At 43.9% G+C, this 23,434-nt stretch overlaps 1 protein-coding gene across 7 annotated transcripts in view; it reads right to left on the reverse strand.

Annotated features, from left to right (window-relative positions):
- Window positions 1-23,434, reverse strand: part of LOC124545731 (NAD(+) hydrolase sarm1) — an 875,530-nt gene that overhangs the window by 191,373 nt on the left and 660,723 nt on the right. Inside the window, exon 1 of one of the 7 annotated variants that reach the window (XM_047124690.1) lies at window positions 13,937-14,064. The exons of the other annotated variants lie outside the window; for them this stretch is intronic. Coding sequence (XP_046980646.1) covers window positions 13,937-14,032 — 96 coding nt within the window. The 5' untranslated portion in view covers window positions 14,033-14,064. Of the gene's footprint in view, window positions 1-13,936; window positions 14,065-23,434 lie in introns of those variants that run through there. 7 annotated transcript variants of the gene reach the window in all.

Raw genomic sequence — 23,434 nt, forward strand, 5'->3', positions numbered from 1 at the left:
AATGAGCCCGGCCACGATTGTGTGAGCTGGGAAGTTTGTAATAGTTGTGAAGAAGAAGCGTGACACTCGTCGTATCGGTATTTGGTTTTGTGTCCATTCGGCACTGGTCTATTGGCACGTACCCAGTTGGGCATCTCAGCTGTCAAAATCTGTGAACGATAAGATAAGAGCTTCTTGTTCGCAAGCGAGCACAGTGGAGAACAATACCCAAATTGTGTGCCTTATTGCTAACTGATGCCGCACGAGTTTAGGGTAACGTATAAAATAATGAGAGCCGAAATGTGGGGAAAGGTTATGTAGGCAGTTCCCTCCACTTCCGATTATTTAACAAATCTCACGAATACCGGTATCTACCATACCTATCACGAGCAAACTAAACGGACGCACTTGACACAGGTTATACTACGACATGAGCAATAATGCCATATCATTTTCTACTGGATACGATTATACAGGAACCTCCGAGTGTACAATTTATCACCGACATGTGGTATTACTTGTGTTAAGTGCAGTACAGGGGCTGGATTCGCTTGCGACCCTGGCGGTGCTCTGTGTAGTGGTACGTGTTAATCGACAAAGAGCGGCAGATTATGGCAGATTATAGGAGTAACGGGAGTGGCGGCTCCCGCGGGGCCACGCCCCCTGGAGGTACGTAGCCGCGAGTCTGCAGTGAGGGCAGTCTCGAACGACTGCCCGACCCGTAACGGTCGCCGCTACTCACGTAATTTCGTGCGAGAGCACAATACTCGCTGCGCAACGACAGACTGAAGAACGCCACTCTCGCTCCCTCGCTCGACGACTCGCGCTAAGCTAACGGCGGCAGTGGCGGCCGGCGCCCGGCGCCCGGCGAGCTCCGGCTGGGCGCCGTACTGACCGACTTGAAGAACGCCTGTCGCGCGCGGCCCACGGCGAGGCCGCTGCCCGTCGGGCCCGGCCGGCGCTGCATGGCTGCCGGCGTCGCAGCAGCAGCGGCGGAGGCGGAGGCGGCGGCAGCACTGGCGAGCGGCTGCGCGGCCGCCAGCGCCAGCGGCAGAGGCGCGAGATAACCGGCCCGGTGGCGGGGGGCGGGGGCGCGGCGGCCGAACTACTGCGCGAGTCACTACAGCGGATCCACCTCCTGCTTCACCGTCACCACTGGCTCCGGTGCGAAGAGAGAGCGCTCGGCCAATGCCGCACAGGTGCACAAGCGCGGTAACGTGGCTAACAAATTACAAGCAACCGCAACGAAATACGTTTACTGTGCTTAACAGTAGACTTAGCACACAACTTTTTAGTTGCACGGTATCCGACGAGAAGAGATATTCTCCACAAAGCATCTCAGTGCGTATCTCGATGATAAAGGAATCTTTCGACACAGCAAACGTTTCGCAGAAGGCGCTCCTTGCGGGACAACAGCACGTGTCAGCACTGCCGCCGAGTGTGTGTGTGTGTTTGTGTTTCTCACAACGTCGCCTTCACGGCGAGAGTACGGGGGTACATCTACTGCCGTACTAGCAGAGCCTACCCACACTCTCCGTCACACCTTTCCTGACGACATTTCGTCGACTACGGTTTGTGATCGTTGCGTACGATTTAGAAACGTGGCTTCATCGTACTGGTTTCGGCGGGAAGACCTAAAGGATTGGCAGACTTCATAGTCACGGACAGAGAGAGCCTAAAGTTCTGCGGCACGAGCGAGAGTTAATCGACTATTAGGGAACTGGATCACTTTGACGCAACTCAACTCATGGGTGGCCGTGGTCGTTACCCACTACGTTTCTTCAAAATTTGCTGATGGCGCTCACAAAGACGCGACACTGTAAACGTCAGGACTCGATTCGGGTGTACCCATTTCTGATTGGTCCACCGCAGACGTTTGGAAGCAATTGCCTTCGATACGTCCTTCCAAAAGAGCCCTAACTACGGCGCTGAGTGGACACAGTTCCACGCAGAAAGTTTCGGAAACGGAGCTTCCTGACTTCGTTGCGCGACCTCTTGGCACTGATACACACGAGTACGGTCTTAAAGTGTACAGCCATCACGGGGAAGCAACACCAACTACGAGCGCATCCCGTAGCCAGGTGACCCGGCGCACAGCAATCCGTCCATCTTTTACGGCAGCCAGTATAAAGTCCAAGTGGCATTTCCTCGATGCAACTTTCATTTAAACGTTATCACTGCTTATTTTTTGTGTGCACAGTGTGTGCATTTTACTATTTCAGTTACAATAGCGATAACTCACAGAACATCTACCTGACAGTTGTCCCGGGAAACTCAACAACCGGACAGTATGGAACAAATGAGATATAATGTTCTCACTTACGCTAAGATGCCGAGAAACGACTACCGAGAGACCAAGTCTCTCCGAGACAGCCACGAAAATTGTGGCAGAGAGATGAAGTTTCATTTCCTTAGTTCGTGGTTGCATTAGATCAACTTCGTTTCAATTCATAGTGTCGTACACATAACGTTATCTTCAACATTTTCTTTTGCTACAATGAACTTTATGATTGGATTAGCGAGCACCCGCCGCTTCGCTCGTGCAGACCGTATGTACCGCGCAGATATTTTTTTATTTTCTATTTTTATTTTTTTAATTAAATTCTTACGTTCTTCACAAATCAAAACACACTCTAAGCTTTTCACGCTAATTGAGGCCATAGAATCATGATCTTTTCCGGAGGTACTTCTGACCATAAAATGATTCTGGTAGCTAGAGTCCAAGGTTATCATGTCCTTTGCGTTCTTGTGGAGACTTTCCAGTAGAAACTTTTATCCCGTAACACATATTTCTTGATATCTAACTGAGAAGCGAAATAACACTTTTCATAAATTTAGCTTAAAAATTTTAACCCTTTGAAACGTCTGGCTATAACTGTATACACTAAACCCTACTGTGGCTCTGAGCACTATGGGACTTAACAGCCATGGTCATCAGTCCCATAGAACTACTTAAACCTAACTAACCTAAGGACATCACACAACACCCAGTCATCACGAGGCAGAGAAAATTCCTGACCCCGCCGGGAATCGAACCCGGGAACCCGGGCGTGGGAAGCGAGAACGCTACCGCACGACCACGAGCTGCGGACAAAATCCTACTGTCTTTCAGTTGCAACATTAATATTTTTCCACATTGGAAACCTCATGTACACACTTGTGAAAGTTAAATCTTTTAATCGTGTACAACTGCTGCCACCAGTTGAGATTTTCTATAGGAATATCAATAAGACAATGTAGCAGTGTGCAGCAGCTCGTAACCGCCAGAATACACGGAAGTGGTTGGTTAGTCACATTCCTCGGCATAAATGAACATTATTATTGTTATTTTGCATTGTACTTATTAAAGGATCAGTTTATTTATTACAACAATGAATACTTCAAAATTAGTTATTTTAGTGATTTGCAAAAAAAGCCCAGTGTAGAAAATATTTTGAGAACTGGTACATATTTTTGTATACAACTTGCATCTAAAATCATTAAAAAATCACCTAAGAGTATTACAGTATATACAGAAAATTTTTCCTTCCTCCAGAGAGAATTCAGATCTGACGGGGTCCATGTATCGATATATTTTCTTAACAATTTTGATCCTCTATTTCTTACCCTCAGGGGCTGAATTTCCAAAGACATTCAAACACGTATTTTTTTATATTTGTAACCGAAAAGTTAAACACCAGTTTTCATAGACATAGCTTTGAAAATACTTTAGTATCTCTTCAATAATGATTTACTCACAAGAAATTCCTCCCTCTATTTTACCCTCATAGGGGATAAATTTACAAAAATTTCTTTATTTCTGATCGAGAATCCAAATATCAATTTTCGTAGGTCTAGCTTCAATATTGCCTTAATAGTGACATATTTTCAGAAATCATTTCGTCCCCTGCTTAACCATCTTATGGTTGGAATTTCAAAAAATCGATTCTTAAACGACAGTATTAAGATATTGTACCTTTCTAAGGTACTCGTTTCTGTCCTTTGCAGTATGGGCTGCGCGATGGTGAATCAGTCAGTCAGTAAATTTGTAGGCGGATGAAAACTATTTCTATAGTATTCTGTTAGATAACACCAGTATCATCCTTTCCCTAAAAGCATCGGGCTCTCGTGTGCAAAACAGCTTCAGACGTCTGATTACCTTACAGATGAGGTAACGTGTTAAATATCTGACGATAAGGATGTAAAACCTTTATGGCTGAAGGCACAAAACCCTGTTTGTGTTTTTTTTAATACTTTCTGATCATCCAGTGCTTAAGTATAGTGTGGGTGACTGTGCTCCATTTTAAGAAAAGCTAGTTTTTCACGGACATCAGTGTTTATGACGTATCTCTTGAACTGTGCGTCATACAAAGCTGTAATTTTGCGTCCACATTCAGTGGTATATGTGGATACTGCCTTCAAAATGTGTTGCGAATAGAGCTAATAGTAAAGAAGTAATAAATTAAAACGTAATGCCTGATGTGAAGTTTTACTAAAAGGACAGCGAAAATGTAGTACGAGCCTTCATTAGTTTGTGTGTGGTGACAGCGAGAAAAAGCTACGAAATTACTTGAAATTACGTGTGAAGTGGTCTCATTGTCAAACACCGGTTTCCCTAATCTGCGCGCAGCGGGTAACGCTGGCTTTAGGGCTACACACGGCTTCTGACTCTGGTGCTCGGCTCAATGCGTTAAACCTGTAACATAAGGTTATACCTCGTAGTTAGTGGACCATGGCAGCGTTTTAAAGTTTCGAATTCGATCCATAACATAAATCAAATTTTTGTGGGCTCTGGCAGCTGTTAGCAGAGTAAACTGCAAAAGGGATTGGGTGATTGTATCAGCTGATTCGTAATATAGACAAGTGACATGTAATAACCATAGCACAAGACTTAGCACCTTACTCTGTTGTCACTTCTCGGACATCTTGTTTCTATATCTCCATCCGTTCTCTGTTTCCGTAACATTAGTCCAGTGGTCTCTGAGGCGTAAAATCAAAAAGGATTCCATCACGATTCAAAAATATTCGATGTTTTTAAAAAATGATCTGTAAGTAGGGCGAACAAAAAGGCGTATCACAATTCACAAAAAAGAGCCCATGACACGCTGCGTAAAAGCGTCCAAATTCCGGAAAGCCATAACCATACATTTACCTCAAGAAAACAAAGAGTTTTTCGAGTAAAAACATAAACGTTACGCACTGAGTGCAAATGAGCACCGATGAACATGAAAACAACAGTTCTGAAGAATAACGAAAAAGATTCCCACAAAATAACACGGTTGCACACAGTGGCGCTTCAAAAATAATTATCGTACAGCCAATTCCCGCGATAGCATAAAACTTCATTCTCTCGAACGGACTAAAGCAGTCCATAATATCCCTTGGCCCGTGCTAGCTGGCGAAAGAGACTGATCGGTTCAATGACCATCCTGATGTTATTGGTCTAAAGTGAACACATATTGCGAGGTAGTGCGTTTCGCCTAAGCGAGTGAAATATTTACTCCTTGACTCCGTGTTGCTCCATGGCGAGCGAAGAAAATTAAGAAAATGAGAATATGACTAGACTTTGTTACGAGACAGAATAACGATAGGACGTGTAGGGAGTGTGTGCAATGAAACAGTAATTGTTAGGCACCATATTGGATAATTTGTGTTTTTGAGATTCACAGGCGATATGTTATGTCAATGTGGAGTTTCGTAACGTTCATAATACAGTCTATTGCATTTCAAAGGTATTTAATTAAAAAAAAAATGTGTGTGAGTTTTTAAGGGACCAAACTGCAGAAGTCCTCGGTCCCTAGACTTACACACTTAAACTAACGTGTGCTAGAAACAACACACACACACACACACGCCCTAGGGAGGACTCGAACCTCAGGCGGGAGGGGCCGTGCTTTCAGCGACATGGCGCCTCTAAGAGCGCTGCTATTTAATTTTGAACAAAGGATTCTGCTTCAATAACACGGTGAAGAGAATAGAGAAAGTTTTCTCTGCTAAAAAGAACTCATTTCACTCGCAGACAATCATCGAATGCCCAAATGCGAATGGCAGTGTTGCAATTGGAGAAGATCCTATAGAAGTTTTATTTATCTTATATTTCAAGAATTTTACAGGCAACCGTCGCAGTCGGCAGCTGCTTCTCCACCACGAGATTGACTTGTCTACATTTTCGAAATTACGTATGCTGTGAGAGTAGTCGATGCCTATCAAGAGAGTTTCCTTCACAAACATACAAACAGAGGCACTACACACACTAGTTCAATAACAACGAGTTTAATATTACCAGCTTGAAAAACGTTAAATTCTTCTTCTGAGCAGAAATGTAGTAATCCCCAGAGGCGTTGGCCTGAGGTATTCTCGGCCTCCCACCACGCAGTACGTCAGCACTGGCACAGAGGCGCGTCTCTGAACTGGCAGAGTGCTCCACTGATTCTGGCTGAGGCACGCCTTTTTTCCCTACGACAGGTGCAAGAGCCGCCTGGCGTGCATGTTTTACCAAACAGGCACGCCTGCAGTGATGGAACAGTTTCTGCCAACCTGCAGACTATATGGCCCCTCGTCGTGCACGATACTTCCAGTCAGCGTTTGGTGCCGAAATATCTACGGTTTTTTTTTCTTTATTGTAATTTCATTCCCCTGCCCCATATTCGCAGTGGAGGGCTGGCAGTGGTACAGTCCACTGCTCTGCAGCCAAAAGGGGTTTACAAAAATGGTTCAAATGTCTCTGAGCACTATGCGACTTAACTTCTGAGGTCATCAGTTGCCTAGAACTTAGAACTAATTAAACATAACTAACCTAAGGACATCACACACATCCATGCCCGAGGCAGGATTCGGACCTGCGACCGTAGCGGTCGCTCGGTTCCAGACTGTAGCGCCTAGAACCGCATGGCCACTCCGGGCGGCAGGGGTTTACACAATACATGAAAGCAGAAAGCTTACTAAAAGGGGGGAATGAAATGGGGACATAAAAAACACAGTAAATGGAGATGATGGATATTAAAATATACACTAATATGGGGACATGCACAGGGGGGACATAAAGGTAAAAGAACACAACTGGCAGCTCGTTGCGCACTTCAAATCACTGGAGTGAAACTCAAGTTAAAAATATCCATCTTTTGATTTGCAGCTCCTTGTATTGGCCGTGTTTGCAGTTAAGATTTTTGGGATTTGAGGTCCGCCAGTTACGCAAAACGCCGTTTTTCTCAGTACCCATACTGAGAAAAACGGTGTTTTGCGTAATTGGCGGACCTCAAATCCCCCCCAAAAAAAGTCGGCCACAGTATAAGAAATCACATGAACAATCGTGGACTATATACAGTTCGAGTTCACAATTAAAACCACATCACTTGATGACGCTGCACAATGGGACCGAACGCAACACTAACGCAGCACACTTGATAATGAATAAAAAAATGTGGGAGGAGCCGCCAGGGGTCGGGGACAAGGAAGAAGGAAGAAGGAAAAAGTAGGCGAGAAGGAGGGGAGGGAGAGGGGGGCGAGGTGGGGGCCGCGTCGAAAGGGGACTGGGGAGGGAAGGTACGGGAGAGGAAAACAGCTGAGGAGGGGGTGCAGGGGCTCAGGGGGTGGGGGGAAGGAGGAAAATCCACTCAGGGAGAAGGAGGGGAGAGGAAAAGGGGGACCTAGGGGGGGGGGGGGGGAACAAGAGCAGGCTGCAGTTGGTAGGAAGGGTAGATGTCACGGCCAAGTTCCACAGCCGAACGTAAAAAGAAAAATATATCGCTGCACGATACATATTTCAGGAGTTGCGGCGTCGTAAACACTGAGAAGCGTGAAAACTGCCGCATATGTCTGACATTTTCATTGATTACTTCTTTACTGCTAACTCTATTTGCAATACAGTTCGTAGACAGTAGCCACGTATAGGACTAGACGTATCTGCAAAATTATATCAGTCTACGAATATAGTTCAGGTCATAAAAACTGAGCTACGTGAAAATGAAACAGCAGGGAGAAATTTGCTCGAGATACAGGTGAAATGTATTAAATATATGTGATATAGATTTGACATGTGCGTATGTGGGGAAAGCCACGGATAAAAAGGTCGTCCTAAACTCTGGAACGATTTCAACCAAATTTGGTAGAAATATTATGGTTACAATCTGGAAAGAAATACTGTGGTGGTTAAGAACGACCATCCTGCTATTGGGTCGAGGAGAGAGACAGAGAGAGGAAGGTAGAGAGAGAGAGAGAGAGAGAGAGATGGAGGAGCAGTTGCACAGGGATGGGTGCATGAAATCAACAGAAAGTGGCGGAGCGTGCAGGAGAGGACTGATATGGGGAGGAAAGAAGTAAAAGGCACAGGGAGAGGAGGAAGGACATAAATTAACGGTAAGGTGGAAATAGGTACGTACCCGGCCAACGGCGGGCACCCAGCTCTCTCTACATACACGCAAAGAACAAGTATTGCAATAGATTTCTGGCGACCCGTGACAACTGTGATCTTACACGTGCTAAGCATGTTGCAAACAGCCGTAAAATTATTGACTCCTTTCTGGGACATTCTGTAATTGGGCACTCGGTCGCGTAGCAACTTTCTCAGACAAAGAAACGAGCGAGCGGCACAAACTCTGTCAACTTTTCGCATCATCTCATAATTCGATGCGCACGGTTTCCTGGGCCGCAACTGGCGTGGGCTGCGAGACTTTCAAGAGATAGCATTTTTATGGCGATACGCGCGGATAGTGAGTTCCGGGATTAACATTTCAATATAAACTACTGTTTAACCTAGAGTAACACAGCAGGGCTCAACTAGTGAAATATCAGCAGCAAGAAACTAAAGGATGGCGCTCGTTGAGGTCACTCGTACAAAATAAAATTTTGCACGAGTCAGTCCGCAGCGAAAATCCTGAGGGCGCCGGACGATGGAACGACGGTTGGAGGAAAAAGGAAGGAAGGAAGCGAGGATGCCGGGAGGATTAGGGCGGCGGCGCCACCAGAGGCGGAGCACTGGCTCCGAGAACGGAAGGACGGGGAAAGAAATCGGCACCGCCCTTGCAGAGAAACCGTCCCGGAGGGAGTCGCGAAAACGACGGAAAACCGGAAAGTAGGGTGGGAGCCGGCGTGCTGAGCACCGCCGCTGGCTGCAGAGCACGCCGCACAGGTGACAGCTGCGCTCGCAGAGTCCGGCGACACGACAGCGCACCACATTCGTCACCATTCACGGCTACGGATTTACGTCGCAAGCGTCGCGTTAGCGTCAAGTACTTAACGCAGGAATTTTATCTCGAACGTGTCGTGACGCGGCGCGAGGATAGATTCACGGAAATGAGAGCACGTCGCAGGTGGTGACTAACACTTCGGAAAACCACGCACGAGTTATCGGCGGTGCGGACTTAATAGAGAAGTACTACTGAACTCGTTGACAACCGCCTCGAACTAACTACTTGGCAGTCCACACGAGAAAAATACATTTTAAGCTCCTGGCCACTAGGAATATCATCCACGAGGGAGGAATCGGCGATTGGTTTGCTGTTACACGGACGGCGATCCTGACAAACGCAGAACAGCACTGATAAAAACTCAAAGATCCGATCGACGACGGTCGAATCAAATAAGTAAGAAGCAAAGCGACGAAAGACGGCAAAAGACTCACCTCGGTTTTATGGTCCCGTTAGGATAATGTTGGAAAACAGAACGCACGCTTTTATAAAGAATGTTGGGATACTGAGAGAGAAAATAACCGATGACAATTAGTGCAGCAGCAAGAAGGGGCTGTGCGGGAAGTGAACAATACATTCCAGGCCTGTCAAAAAGTACAACTAAATTCTGATCTCATGTAAATTCACTGAATGTGTCCATACCTAGTGTTCAGTCTACACTCGGATCAATCTGGTGTGAAATCTGAAGACAGCAGACACAAAGCCGAACGTTAAATTCCGCGTTTGGGATGTGTTCCACGAATACCAACATCTGACCCCTTCTAAAATGAAAGTTCTCCAAATAATCACTATCGGCGTGGGAAAGCAGTTAGGGAATAGGGCAGCCGAGGTGAAATTATTTTTAACATATTGTGAACCAGGGAATACTTCATTTGCAATTTATCGGGCAAACAAACCGCAGCTGTTTCGAATGACTAGTTAGAAAATACTTTTACAGAAAGAAATTAGACGGTGGAGCCTCTCTTGGTCAGGAGGGAGAGGCGGCGGTCTTAATGTGCTTTACTGAATAAAATTTTTTTTAAAGTAAACAGTTTTAACGATCCGACAGCAATTTTTCTATTACAGTTAAAAGTTAAATAACTAGCTTCGGTTGCTATCTGCAACCATCTTCGGATCTGTAACGCATGTAGGAAACATACCCTAAGGAAATTATGTACAATCAAGCAGAATACATAAACACCGTACAGTACCTGAGACAAAATAATGGGGAGCCAATTCTAGATGTAAAAGTCAATATTTGAAAATGCATTTAACAGTGTAGTACAAACTATGTTAATGGTCATTTAGTAACATACTGTTCAAAATATGAAAAGGCGGTGAATAAGCATTGGAAAGCACGATGTCGTCATGCAACAGTATGCATTCCTAAGTACCAAAACCACTGCAGTAAGTAGCCGAAATTGTCACCGTGAGCAAGCCGGTTTGTAGATCTGTCGGAAGAATTGTAGATCAGAAAGAAGAAGAGGCTCACTCTGCATTGAAATTGATTTCAAAATATATAGATGATAATGGTATAAAATTGAGATTGGTATTTCATCCTCAACTGGCAACATGCCGTTTGTAGGAAGTAGATCATATGTAATTCATGAATGAAATCCAAGCAGCTTGTGCCAAAGTCCAACTAATTTTAAAACCATAAAAGTGACAGGGGAATGTAGTTAAAACTACAAGACAGGGAAGCTGTGTTATACAGCTGATCGGCAACGTGCCACATGTAGAAGACGTATCATATGTGAGAGTCAATTGATAGAAACATCAACGTACAGTAGCGCTAACAGATGTAAATAACAGAATAAAAGACAGATCATACGTGAGAGGCAAAGGATAAAAACGTGAAAGCAGAGCTAGTGCTAGAAATATGAATGACATTCGCACGCTGACGGTCAATTGGAAATTGTCCAGTTTGCATGAGAAGAACTGGGAGTAAAAGCTCATTATTTGCAATAGTATAACAGGTATTATCGTAAGAGCAGCATACGCAACGGCTACGAAAACTGTCAACTGTTCCTTAGCTGTGAACATGCAAGCCACACATTTCGTAGTAATTTGGTAATACAGCTAAGTGATCAATAATCATAAAATGGGATGGAAACACCGTACCCTGGCTAACACAAGAATGGTCCTGCAGGGCGTATAACGTAGTCATCTTTATAAAATATGTACAAATTGAAGAATAATATGAGAACGCTGCATGCGTTTAATTGTGACGAGAAAATTGCGATCTGCAATGTTTGCTTTAAAAGTTTTTATTCAATCAAGAAATTAGTCTTTTGTGATGTCTATTTCCCGCACCAAATAACATCAACAACGAACTGAAGAAATCAAAACGACCTGAAATATGTTCCATCTTCTGTTGTCCCGTCGTCTTCAGTTGTGCGTAATGTTACGATGATAATTCTCACGTTAGGTCCGTCTATGAGGAATTGAACAAAACTAATTTTATCACGCCATACACGTTCAGCCTTTATTTTTGGAAAAGCCTCATCTGTGGCCTGCAATATGTACATAACAGTGTGTAAGCTATTGTGCTTTACATGCCAGACACTGTACCTTCGGGTTACAAGACGTTCAGGAACTTTCTGAGTCTCTATAATGTAATAACGACCAATTATTAATTTACGAGGATTGTCGATGCTACTCTACACGTGTGTTTGCTTTGCTGGTTTTAAAGCGGATTTTCTGCATCCAGACTTTCCAATTTTCAGTCAGAACTTGTTTGCAACTCTCGAATACGTGTACGTGTAAACTGGTATATATTTCCATTGCCATAGACGGGCCTAACCCGAAAATTATCGACACACTATTTGAAACAATTTATTTCAGAAATGAAGTCTCGTTTTGTGATGTCCTGCAGCTGTTAGCGACCACGTCGGCTATATACGCTTTTGCTGAATGTTTGGGGAACGGTGATTATTCAATGTAGGGAGACGGGATACGATAAGCTATACTAAAATGGCGGAAAAGTGTGCTCCATTTTGTGTTACATCCTGCGTGTCTGGACGTTTCCTCGTGTGAGCAACCAGTGTGTCTGTACTGGAACAGGAGCGATAGCGAAGAGCGGCCGGCGAAGGCGCGCGACCCGCGAGGGGAACACGGCCGCTGTTATCGCGGCGAGCAGTAGTCGGCAGTCGCAAAGGCAAAGGTCAGGCGGCGGGCTGTCTGTCCCACGCAGCATCACCGACGCACCGAATTTTCACGTACTGTTTCACTTACAACGTATGTTATAGCTTAAAAGGATTCACATCCAAGGTACCTTCAAAGATGGAGGAAAATATTCAGCGCACTTGCACATTGTATTCTTCAGACTCAAGAAGATTGACAACACTATAATTACGGTTTCCTGCCAAAAGGAGTGCTTCCATTTGAGAACTGATGAGACAGTTTGAACTACGTCTCGGAGGAAAAAAGAAGGAAAAGTAGCGACGGGGCATGGACGCAGTTGTAGCAGTCGAGTAAAGAAGGAAGAAGACGTGCTCGTATTGGACAGTTGTCACATTAATCAACTCTGTGTCGACCACAGAGGAGGCATATGGGGTTGTCAATTCCAGTTTTGGAAATCGCGGCGAAACTACGCGTCTCACAGACTGATGTCGAAACATTCGGAACGAGCCGCTGTTTGCACCAGCTGTGCGGCAGCTGTCCGCTGAGGCGGGGAGCTCGTAACGCAGAGAGGCAGCGGAAGCTGTGCGCGGCTGTGTGCCGGCGGCGACTCGTGCTCCATCTGTGCGGCGACCGCCGAAGCCCGGGCGGCACCTGCACGCCGCGCCGCGTCCACACCTACTGCGAAGGCGGCGGCGGCGGCGGCGGCGGCAGCGGCGGCGCAAAGCGACACGGAAGCAGTCCAGAGTCCGGGCCGGCGCGTGCGTGTCCTCACTTCATTACACACCTCTGTTTCGTCACGTGCGCCAAGAGAAGGCGGCACAAAACTGCAACTGGCAATGCTTCCAAAATGAAAGTTAAGGAGCGCGTGTGCTAATCAGTAACACAGCGTTATCGTTAGACGCACAGACGAACCTGATCGCTGAGAAGACGCAAGTAAGAAAGTGAAAGGCTAAGGAACGACAAGAAGTATATAGAATGATAAGGCGTAGTAGGAACGAGGCGTGCTTTCCGTAGCTCTGGAACAGCGTGCGATCGTACGAGCAGCGCTGTCACCGAATGACGATTCAGACGTTACTCGCTCTGAAATTGTCATCCGAGACTGGAGGGATACAGTACTTCCGCGTAGGTTCCGAGTGACACGGAACAAAGTGGATACGAGCTTTCGGAAATGAAAGCCGCTAGCATCGTGACAGGAGACGGCGATCTCATCAGCCTCTCTGGAAAGACCCGTTCGTGGCTTTTGTTTTTTCTTCCTAACTCGGTACGTAGCACAGGACAGGGTTGCTTTTGTCTTTCGAGTCTCTTTACTTGAGGAATGTGAGCCTACGGAAGTCGTAACTTGTACGTTAAAGAGAACACGAGCCGTTAACATAGATGGAAACATTTTTTTTTTTTTTTTTTTTTTTTTTTTTGCATATGACAGTGACCCTTTTGCACGTGAAATGCTGGGTGTGTGGGCTGACGTAAGAAAGGTAGAGGTGGTGTCACAGCCTGTGTTGCCGTCGGATTAGCACTCACCGCCTCACGATACAGACGAAATGTTGCGCCAAAATAGAAGCGTGTGACATACACACACACACAGACACACAAGCACAACACGCGCACGTGACAAACTACGGCGACTGTCGGAAGAAAGAGTGGTCCGTCCGTGGTGTGAGCAGCGCGGCCGCGGCACAGTAGCTGGCGCTCACCCTGAAGCGCGCGCGGAGAGCCGGCAGTAGTCGCGGCGGCGGCGGCGGCAGCACGGGCAGGGGCGGCGGGCCGCCGCTCACGGCAGACACGCTCATCGTGTGGCTGCGGGGCGGTCGTCCGCGCGGCGCGGGTGCTGGGGGCCCACTGGCCAGTGCCGCTCCGCTGCCCGCACAGTAGTCGCGCCCGCCGCCGCAGCCGCCGCCTGTGGGTGGACGTGACGCGCTCTGCCGGCCGGCCCGGCACTACGCGGCCCCGGCGCACACTTCCTCCACGGCGGCGAGCGCGCCGGGATTACCGGCCACAGCCGACCGCTTCGCTCGCCCACATTTCCTTACTGCGTACCGAGGGAGCCAATTCGGCATTTACTTCCACAAAATTCGTAATGTACCTATATTGACTTGGGCACGTAGTAGCCGGTCGGAACTAATACCAATATTTGCCTCGAGCACGTCCTTGCTGTTCGTAAGCACATGTAGCGAGCAGAAAAAAAAAAAGATAACCCAAGACCTCGGACGTCACTTTTCACACAACTGTGGCATTTGTCAGAGACGATCTCTAGGACTGATTCATCTGCAGAAAGGGAAACCGAACTGAATGCCAATGATTAGCCAGAGGAATCGACGAATGCTGCCCTCCGTAATGAAAGTTTCATTTACGGAAAGGAAAAATGTGATCCGACAGAAAACGCTTTCCTTCGACTTAGGAAGACCGAAAAAGAAGACTGCCATTTCAGTCTTCATTGCACCGCATTCCGATTTGCATTCGTACGTATATTTTTGCACATATCTCGATTCCACCCTAAAATTTAATTGTGCAAACAAATTGATTTTGCGATAAGTACGAACATCTCTGAGGTAACCGGGAAATAAAAGAGATCTCCATCACAGAGTCTTGTTATTCTTGAGCAACCTCATGTCAAAGAAGAGGTAATGAATCTCTTCTCAAAGTGGAATTCTAACACATTTGAATCAATATACACAGGGAAATAAAAAACTGAAAAGAACAAGGTTACATCTAAAGTTTCCGGCAGCCAAAAAATGAGTACAAGATTCTACAGTATTTTCGTTCACCTGATCAAAGGTAGAGAGTTGAGGCGATATCTTGGGCATAAATAACCCAGCAAATACCCTTGGCACATATTTTCACATTTTAAAACGGGTTTATTTTGGAAATATTATCCCTTTTTCGCTACTGGTAGCGTTGCTGGAGGTGAAAAAACGGCGGTGTTGCTAAATCTTGTGACAAAACCACTGACGAACTTGAAGGATATAGAGGAGCAGAATGGGGACTTGGAGATACCTTCCGGCCACCTTTACCACAAACGAGCAGCAGTGTCTGTCAGCTAGAATTTCCGCTGCGCTGGTACAGTAATCCACTATGAGCTGATCGACTGTGGTCCCTGATAGATATTCCTTTGTGTTATATAACAAACCTTCGTTTAACAGATTTTACAGCTTCTCATTGAACGATACATATGTGTTGTTCACTACTCTACAGTAGAATTGTTTAGGATTTTAACATTTTTCATTTCTTTGCTCTTCTGATGTCGTTCGGATTCCGAAATGTTCTGTTTCTAGCTGTGTGTATTACATATCTTAAGGTATTCCATCCATAAAGAACGCCATCACAAGGCCGGGATTGTCGACAAACACAAATGTTTGTTTCCCGTATCAGTCAGTTATCTGTTTGCCACTATGTGTTTCAATGGTTCACACCATCAGCTTTAGCTGAAGAACTGTTTAGTCATGTAGGTCGTCTTAGTGAAGAGCACGCCCCCCCCCCCCTTCCACAACAGCAGACCATGTGCAAGGCTGGTTATGTTGCATCTTTTGCAGATAATAAAATTGTGTTTTTAGAAAAGACACTCTTAAGCTGCATAAATATCAACGTTAGAAGAAAGCGTACTTACAACAGAAGTAGACTTAAACTTAATAAATATGAATTTGTGAGAATAAAGTGTACTTACAAGAGAAGTAGAGTTGCAAAAAGGCCGCATACCGTTACTTGCTGTACATTATCCTTACAGTGTCACTCCACACGTATTACACATGTTACAGACATTCTTCCTCACATGAAGTACAAAAAGTAATTGAGAGATGCATTTACTGGACCTTGCCTACTCCTTGCTGTACATCACAAGCCAGTTATTATATTAAATAGCTCTACATATAAATATGCTTTATTTTATTTTAAGAAATATGAATTTCCTGTAACAAAATCTGGATATGTTCACAAAATAATTATTGTACTTGGTGGTTTTACGTACCTAATATTTTCTTTGTTTATTTCAGACAATGTGATGTGCTGCAACAGAATATCTACATGTGGACATTTCATTTATTACATATAAATGCTTATCCATAAAACAGGCTAACTTCGCGTCCGACACTTTGCTGAAAGATTTTTTTTTGTTTTTGTTTTTATTTAATTGAATTTTTATGTTGTTCACAAACTGCAACACCTTCCAAGCTTGTGACGGTAATTAAGGCCACATAAGCATGGTCTTTTCCGAATGTACTTCTGACCAAAAGCTATTCTGGTAGCTGGAGTCCAATGACTTTTGCATTCTTGTGGAGATATTTACATATCCCGTAATAAATATTTCTTTATGTCTATCCCAGAAGTGAAATACCGATTTTCATTAATTTACATTTAATTTTTTTTTAATAAAACGATATATTTTCTTAAGAATTTTCATCCCTTATTGCACTTCCTTAGGGCCTGAATTTCCAGAAACACTGAAACACGTATTTTTTTTCTTTGTAACCGAGAAGTCATATACAGACTGTCATAGATATAGCCTCATAAATTTTTTAGTCGCTTTTTTGTAATTATTTATTTTCAAAACACTTTCACCCACTATTTTATCCCTTTAGTGGTAGAATTTTCAAAAACGCCGAAACAGCTATTTTTTATTTTCTGACTGTGAAACCAAGCCCCGTGTGGAATTTGCTGGTCTCCCATCGAGCGCCTCCCCAGGTGTCTGATAGGGGAATGCTCACCAGATACGGTGGGTACCGGGGAAATAAAATACCCGAGGTGGACCAAAACTAGCAACTGCTGCCTTGTAATATGATATTGTTCATCAAAGGCTAAAGCAAGAAAACCTTGAATAAAAATTATCAGGTGGGTTGGGGATTGTGTGGCCAGCTCCTCACTCACATAAAAACCTAAAAATGCTAAAAAACCTAACAATATGCCTCGGAAAAATTGGAACTTTGGACGACGAACTGGCGATGAGAAAGGGAAGATGTTGTTTGTATGCTTTAATGTGCAAGGTACTTCCATTAAACTAAATTTACTACCTGCAGAACTTGAAATGTTCAACATGAATGTTGTCGTACTCTCTGAAACAAAGAAGAAAAGCCAAGGAGTAGAAGGTCTGGATAATTATGTACATGTATCAGTAGGGTATCAAAAGCAGTAAGAGAAAAAGCAGAAGTCACCAATATGATAAAGAAAGTATGGAGAAAAAGAATCACAAATTGGACATTCATCAATCAGCGTATTATAACTGCTGAAATGGCAGTATTTGCTTCGGAAGTTGTGGTTATTGGTGTATACGCAACCCGTACGACACAAAAGATAAGGAGAAAATTACATTCTGGGCCACTATCAGGGAGACTATTGAAAAAATCTCAAGAAGAAAGGAACTGATTATTATGGGAGACATGAATGGAAGCGAAGGCTGTAGAATAGCAGGAAAACATGGAGAGGAAGCATATAATAGCAATGGGGAACGATTGATTGTAATTTTTGAACAATTTGATCTAAAAATTACCAACACATTTTTCAAACACAGCCGGCCGGAGTGGCCGTGCGGTTCTAGACGCTGCAGTCTGGAGCCGAGCGACCGCTACGGTCGCTGGTTCGAATCCTGCCTCGGGCATGGATGTGTGTGATGTCCTTAGATTAGTTGGGTTTAATTAGTTCTAAATTCTAGGCGACTGATGACCTCAGAAGTTAAGTCGCATAGTGCTCAGAGCCATTTGAACCATTTTTTCAAACACAAGGACATTCATAAATGTCCTTGGCAACAGAACACTAGAGAACTTCGTTCTAAAATAGATTATATTATCATCAGGCAAACAAGTAGTTTCTAGGCAGCAGACGTCAGATCTTTTAGAGGAGCCCAGTGTGGATCAGACCACTATCTAGTGAAAATGAAATCTTTTTGGCCATGGAAGAATGCAAGGAATGATATAAGTAACATAAATAAAACGAACCAGACTGAAAAAGATGAAAATTTATCTTTTAATATTGACAGGCTAAAAGACGAAAGTATCAGAACACTCACTGTGGCCAGGATGGAAAGGAAACTGGTTGAATCATTTGAAGGAAGTACAGAGGAAGTATATGATTATATAAAAACTAATGTGAAAATCATAGCAACAGAGGTGTTGGGTAAAAAAGATAGCAACCACAAGCGTGCAGCAGAATGGTGGTCAAAGGAAATAGAGATCCTCGTTAGAGAAAAACGAAATGCATTCCTCCTGTGGTTGAATGATAAATCAGAAGAAACAAGATCAATATACAAGGAAAAGAAGAATGAAGAAAAAATAAGGATGGGAAAAAATGAAGCATGGGAAAGAACATGTAATAGCAAATTAGGATTTGGGTGAGCAAAAGAAGCATGGTCAGTATTAAAAGGGCTTCAAGAGGATACAAAAAGCAAAACCAATCTCCATCTGATAACACAAAAGGAATGGGAAGAGTATTTCCAAGAATTATTAAATGAGGACAGAGAAGAATTTATAGCAGAAGGAACAGTGGAAGAAAATAGACAGGAAGATGATGAGATCCAGATTTTAGAAAGTGAAGTACTTCAGGCATTGAGATCAGGAAAGAATGGTAAATCACCTGGACCAGGCAATATCAGTCTGGAGTGTCTGAAATATGGTGGTGACAAAATTGTGAAACTGATAACACAGCTATTTAACAAAATGATACAAGGAGATTCAGTTCCCAACGAGGTGAAGCTAGGTTACATTAAGACCATATTTAAGAAAGGGGATCGCAAAATTTGTTCAAACTATCGAGAAATTTGTGTTACAAACTCATAATGAGAATTTTACGAGAATAATTAAAAACAAACTGGAAAAAAATTTAGAACCCAGGAAGAACAATGTGGTTTTACCGCTGGGAGATTTGTGTAGACCACATTTTCACATTACGACAGATTTTGGAGAAACAATAGGGAAAAATAAAAAAAATATAGGATTAATTTTCACAGATCTAGAAAAAGCGTATGATACTGTTCTAAGAAAATTAGTTTGGAGAGCACTACATATGGCAAACATACACCCGTCCTTGATTAAAATAATACAACAGATGTATAAAGATAACATTTCCCAAGTGAAAGTTGGTAATATACTTTCACAGAAATTTAGAAAAAGCGAAGGCCTTTTACAGGGCTGTCCCATGTCACCATCATTACTTGAAACCGATATAGATATTAGCTTTAGAACATGGTCTCGTAAATATAATGGTATGGGATTAGAAATAACAGATGGAGTTTACCTTCATCATTTATTGTTTGCTGATGATCAAGTAGTCGTAGCACAAGATGGGTAGGATGCTAGCTATATGTGCAATCAACTAGCAGTAGTATACAAAACTTGGGGTTTGAAGACTAATGACCACAAAACAGAATACTTGACTAATGATTCAGATGAACTATACATTGAAGGAAAAAAATCAAAAGATAAACACTTTCTGTTATTTGGGATCCATTTTAGAAATCTAGGGAAAATCAGAGCCAGAAATCAATAAAACAATTAGTAGCAGACGGAAGGACATTGGAATGCTTAACTCAGTCTTATGGAGCAGGAATGTAATGATCAGAACTAAAAAATTGATATACAAATCTATATTAGAGAGTGTGGTTCTGTATGGAGCTGAGACCTTGACAATTGACCTGAAGCAGATTAGAAAATTTCAAGCTCTAGAGATGGACTTTTAGAGAAGATCGGCAAGAATCTCCAGGAAAGAAAAGATAAGGAACACCGAAGTAATAAGGAGAATGGAAATAAAAGAAAGAATATATGATGTAATGGATAGGAAGAAATTACAGTGGTACGGGCGTGTACGACGAATGGAGAAAGCCAGAATACCAAACTTAATACTGGAGTGGGAAGCGGAGGGGAGAAGAAGAAGAGGACGACCTATGACCACCCGGCTCCAAAATGTACAGCACACAATGAGGAGAACGGGCGCAGAGGAAGAGTACACACAAGATCGGAACACCTGGAGAAACATTCTGAAAATGTAGTTTAAGAACGTTTATTCTTTGTATAGTTATTTCCTAGTAAATTATTATGTTGGAGATAAGCCTCTGTAATGAGGCAAAGCTCAAAATAATGAAAATAGAAACCAACCACCAATTTTTGTAGTTCTAGCTTCAAACTTGCCTTAATAGCGACATACTTTCAGACAGCCTCGCATCTCCTATTTACCCCCTTAGGAGTGGAATTTTACACAATCCCTTCTTAAACGATGCCTCCACAGTTCCTCTCTCCATCTCCAGCGGCGTGGGCTGTGCGATGATGAGCCAGTGAATCAGCCTGACCCCTGACCACCCTCTTAGGTGTTGAATTTCCAAAAACAGTCAAACATATTTTTTCATTCTAACTGAGAAGCTAAATTTAAAATTTCGCGGATTTAGCTTTAAAAATGCTTTCATAATAAAGTATTTTCTTAAAAAATCCCCCCCCCCCCCTGGAACCCTCCTCGGGGCTCAATTTCCAAAAACACTGAAACACGTCCCTTGTAATCTGTAATAGATAAGTCAAATATCAATATTCATAGATGTAGCTTTAAAAATACTTTAGCAGTTCTTTAATAATGATATTGTTTCTAAATAACCTCTCATCGAATATTCCACTCCCACAGGATTCGAATTTCGAAATATCCCTTCTTAAACGACGTCCACATATTCTCCAAATTTCGAATTTGTATCCTTAGCGGTTTGGGCTGGGCTGTGATAACTCTTCAGGACATTGCTTTTTATACATAGAGATTATAACAGATTATACATGTATGTTGTGGGCTGAACTTACTGAGAAATGAATGGAAGATTTAAATGAAATGTCCATTGAAATTCTAGATTATGAAAATTCTTGAAGTACTTTGTCAAAACTATTGAAAAGGTTAGTCGAACCTGTTTCGCCATTGTCACTGAGTAGATTTCGTCCAAAGTTTTTTTTTTGTGGATATATATTTCTGGTTCTTCATAAAGTGATACCTTGCTTCATTTGTTCAGTGTATGTAGTATCTTAAGACTGCTTTGTACACCACCAAATGTATGCCCTGTATCTCTTATACAGGTTCCTATTGCAGATTTGTGTGGTGTGTTATATCGGGAGGTGTTGATGTGTTCTTTAAATTTGGTGTGAAAGTTTGACCTTCGTAGTCAAATGGACATTTGTTTCACATGTTTGTATATATGCCAGGGGTGAAGATTTATCTTGGCTGCGTTTCCGGCTAAGGAGATGCCTGATCTCTAACAACCAGACCAGCCGATGATTAACCACGTGCTCCAAGTTATTTCCTACACATCCCTTAAGACGACGCTCCGGTAACTACTCAGGCATTGCAGTCCTTTCCCTATTTGAGGGTATGTATCAGAATTGCCTCTCTGCATGATTCAGGGCAGTTGCCTGTCTGCCAGGTGAGATTAAAACAGTCAAGGAGGATTTCCTTTGGCGCTGCTGGCAAATGTTAAAGCGTGCAGTACCAGAGTTGGTCGTGACCGGGTGCAGCGCCACGAGTATCAGACAACGCCGACTTCACCTCCCACATAGACCCTCTCTACAGTCGCACGGTAGCGGCAAAGCGCTGTATCCTGGCCGGAATTGGTAGTGGTCTGTGGAAAATGCTCTACCATTGTCTGGGCGATGTTTCTGTGTGTTGTTTGGAGACACCCCTGCTTCAGCACTGCTGCTATTGGTAAACAGCTGCGTTTACCAGAAATTTTCCAGATGGCTTCCTTTCGTAGAACAAGTGGAACGGTTGGTAGATTCCAGGTACGCTTGCCATGAATCTCTCTTGCTTTCCTTAATTACGTGTTGGGCCTTGGCTCTTGCTACACGAAACGCTGTGAGGTTCTCTGCTGTGGGGCGGCATATAAACAGACGAAGAGCCGCACAGTTGGCCTGGATGGCTGAGTGGCACTCACTGGTAAGTTAAGGCGTAGCTTGGCTCCCACGATGACCTGATAACTTTGGGACGGAAAAGTCAGTGGCATGGCTCGTGTACCGTGGTCCACCCATTGTCGTGATGTTCAAATACAGCCATCTGGCTGAACAGCGCGCAGCTAGCCCATCCGTTTTGGCGGCTTCACTGCAGATAATACTCCATCCAGTAGGTGACTCACGAAGGTATAGCCCCATAGTACAGGGGCATCTGACACTTTAAAATGCGTTTCCTGCATAAACAAAAGCGCAGGGGACATTCCTGTCGTAGGATTTTCAGTTCCTCCACATGTGTCCCGAATAAATTAATTATCCACTGTAGGATGGGAGCCACTTACCAAGGGCGTAGCACTATCATCCAGACTTTCTGCCGTGGGTGGAGGCTCGGCTCAGTCTTGGCACGAGGTAATTGCCTCAGTCTGACATCGAGGTCCATCACTTCTGAAGAAGAGTCGAGAGAGTAATCAGACTGGATGACATCGACATCGTCAGATTGTATGCTTCTCGCCCCCGTCAGTGGGACACTTTTCGCCTTCGACTTTTTTTTCCGAAGAGGCTTCGGAGCCACAATCTCTGTGTAGCAGCATTCGCTTTCTGCACAGGCCGTTTCAGTACTGAAGCCAAGAATGTGGCGAACGTCGGCAGCACCGTTATGGACTTCTTATATGGAGTGCACTTTGGATCTTTCGTTCTTGAAGATATACACTGCAGATTCCGGACAGGATGAGCCCCAGAGCAGTTCCTCCTTGGTGGAAGGTCTTACCACATTTGCTACAAGTGGCTTTTCCCTTACACACAAGAGTAGTATGCCCAAGGTACTGGCAACTGAAGCAGCACATTGTATTGGGACATATAGTCGCACGCTGAGCCAAAGGAAACCTGGCAATGTGCTCTGGAAGCTTCGTGCTGCTAAAAGTCAGGATAAAGGGTCGAATTTGACAAGATCGCCATTCACCCTTTCCATGATATTCTGCACATCAACTATACCTTCTTAGGTCCACTCGACTTGTAGTTGTTATTTGAGAATGAGCACCAGACCCTTGAATACCCCAACACTCTTGCTGCAATTCAATGTGGTGTGGAGCTCAGTTTCAGTGACATACTCCCCAAGGCATTTTGCTTCCTGCAGGTTGGTTGAGTGCTGGGAATTAGAGGTTCGCAGCCGCCTGACTGACTTTAATCTCCCTGCGATGCCCTCTAAGCCTTTTTGAATATAAAAAGGCGAAAACTTCTCAGAGTTGCCCTCCTTACGTTTCACAACCAAAAAAACATTCTGACCAGCACCGTGCGTTCTGTTACTAAACA

The sequence above is a fragment of the Schistocerca americana genome, chromosome 1 (genome assembly GCF_021461395.2).
Source record: "Schistocerca americana isolate TAMUIC-IGC-003095 chromosome 1, iqSchAmer2.1, whole genome shotgun sequence".
Lineage (NCBI taxonomy): Eukaryota > Metazoa > Arthropoda > Insecta > Orthoptera > Acrididae > Schistocerca > Schistocerca americana.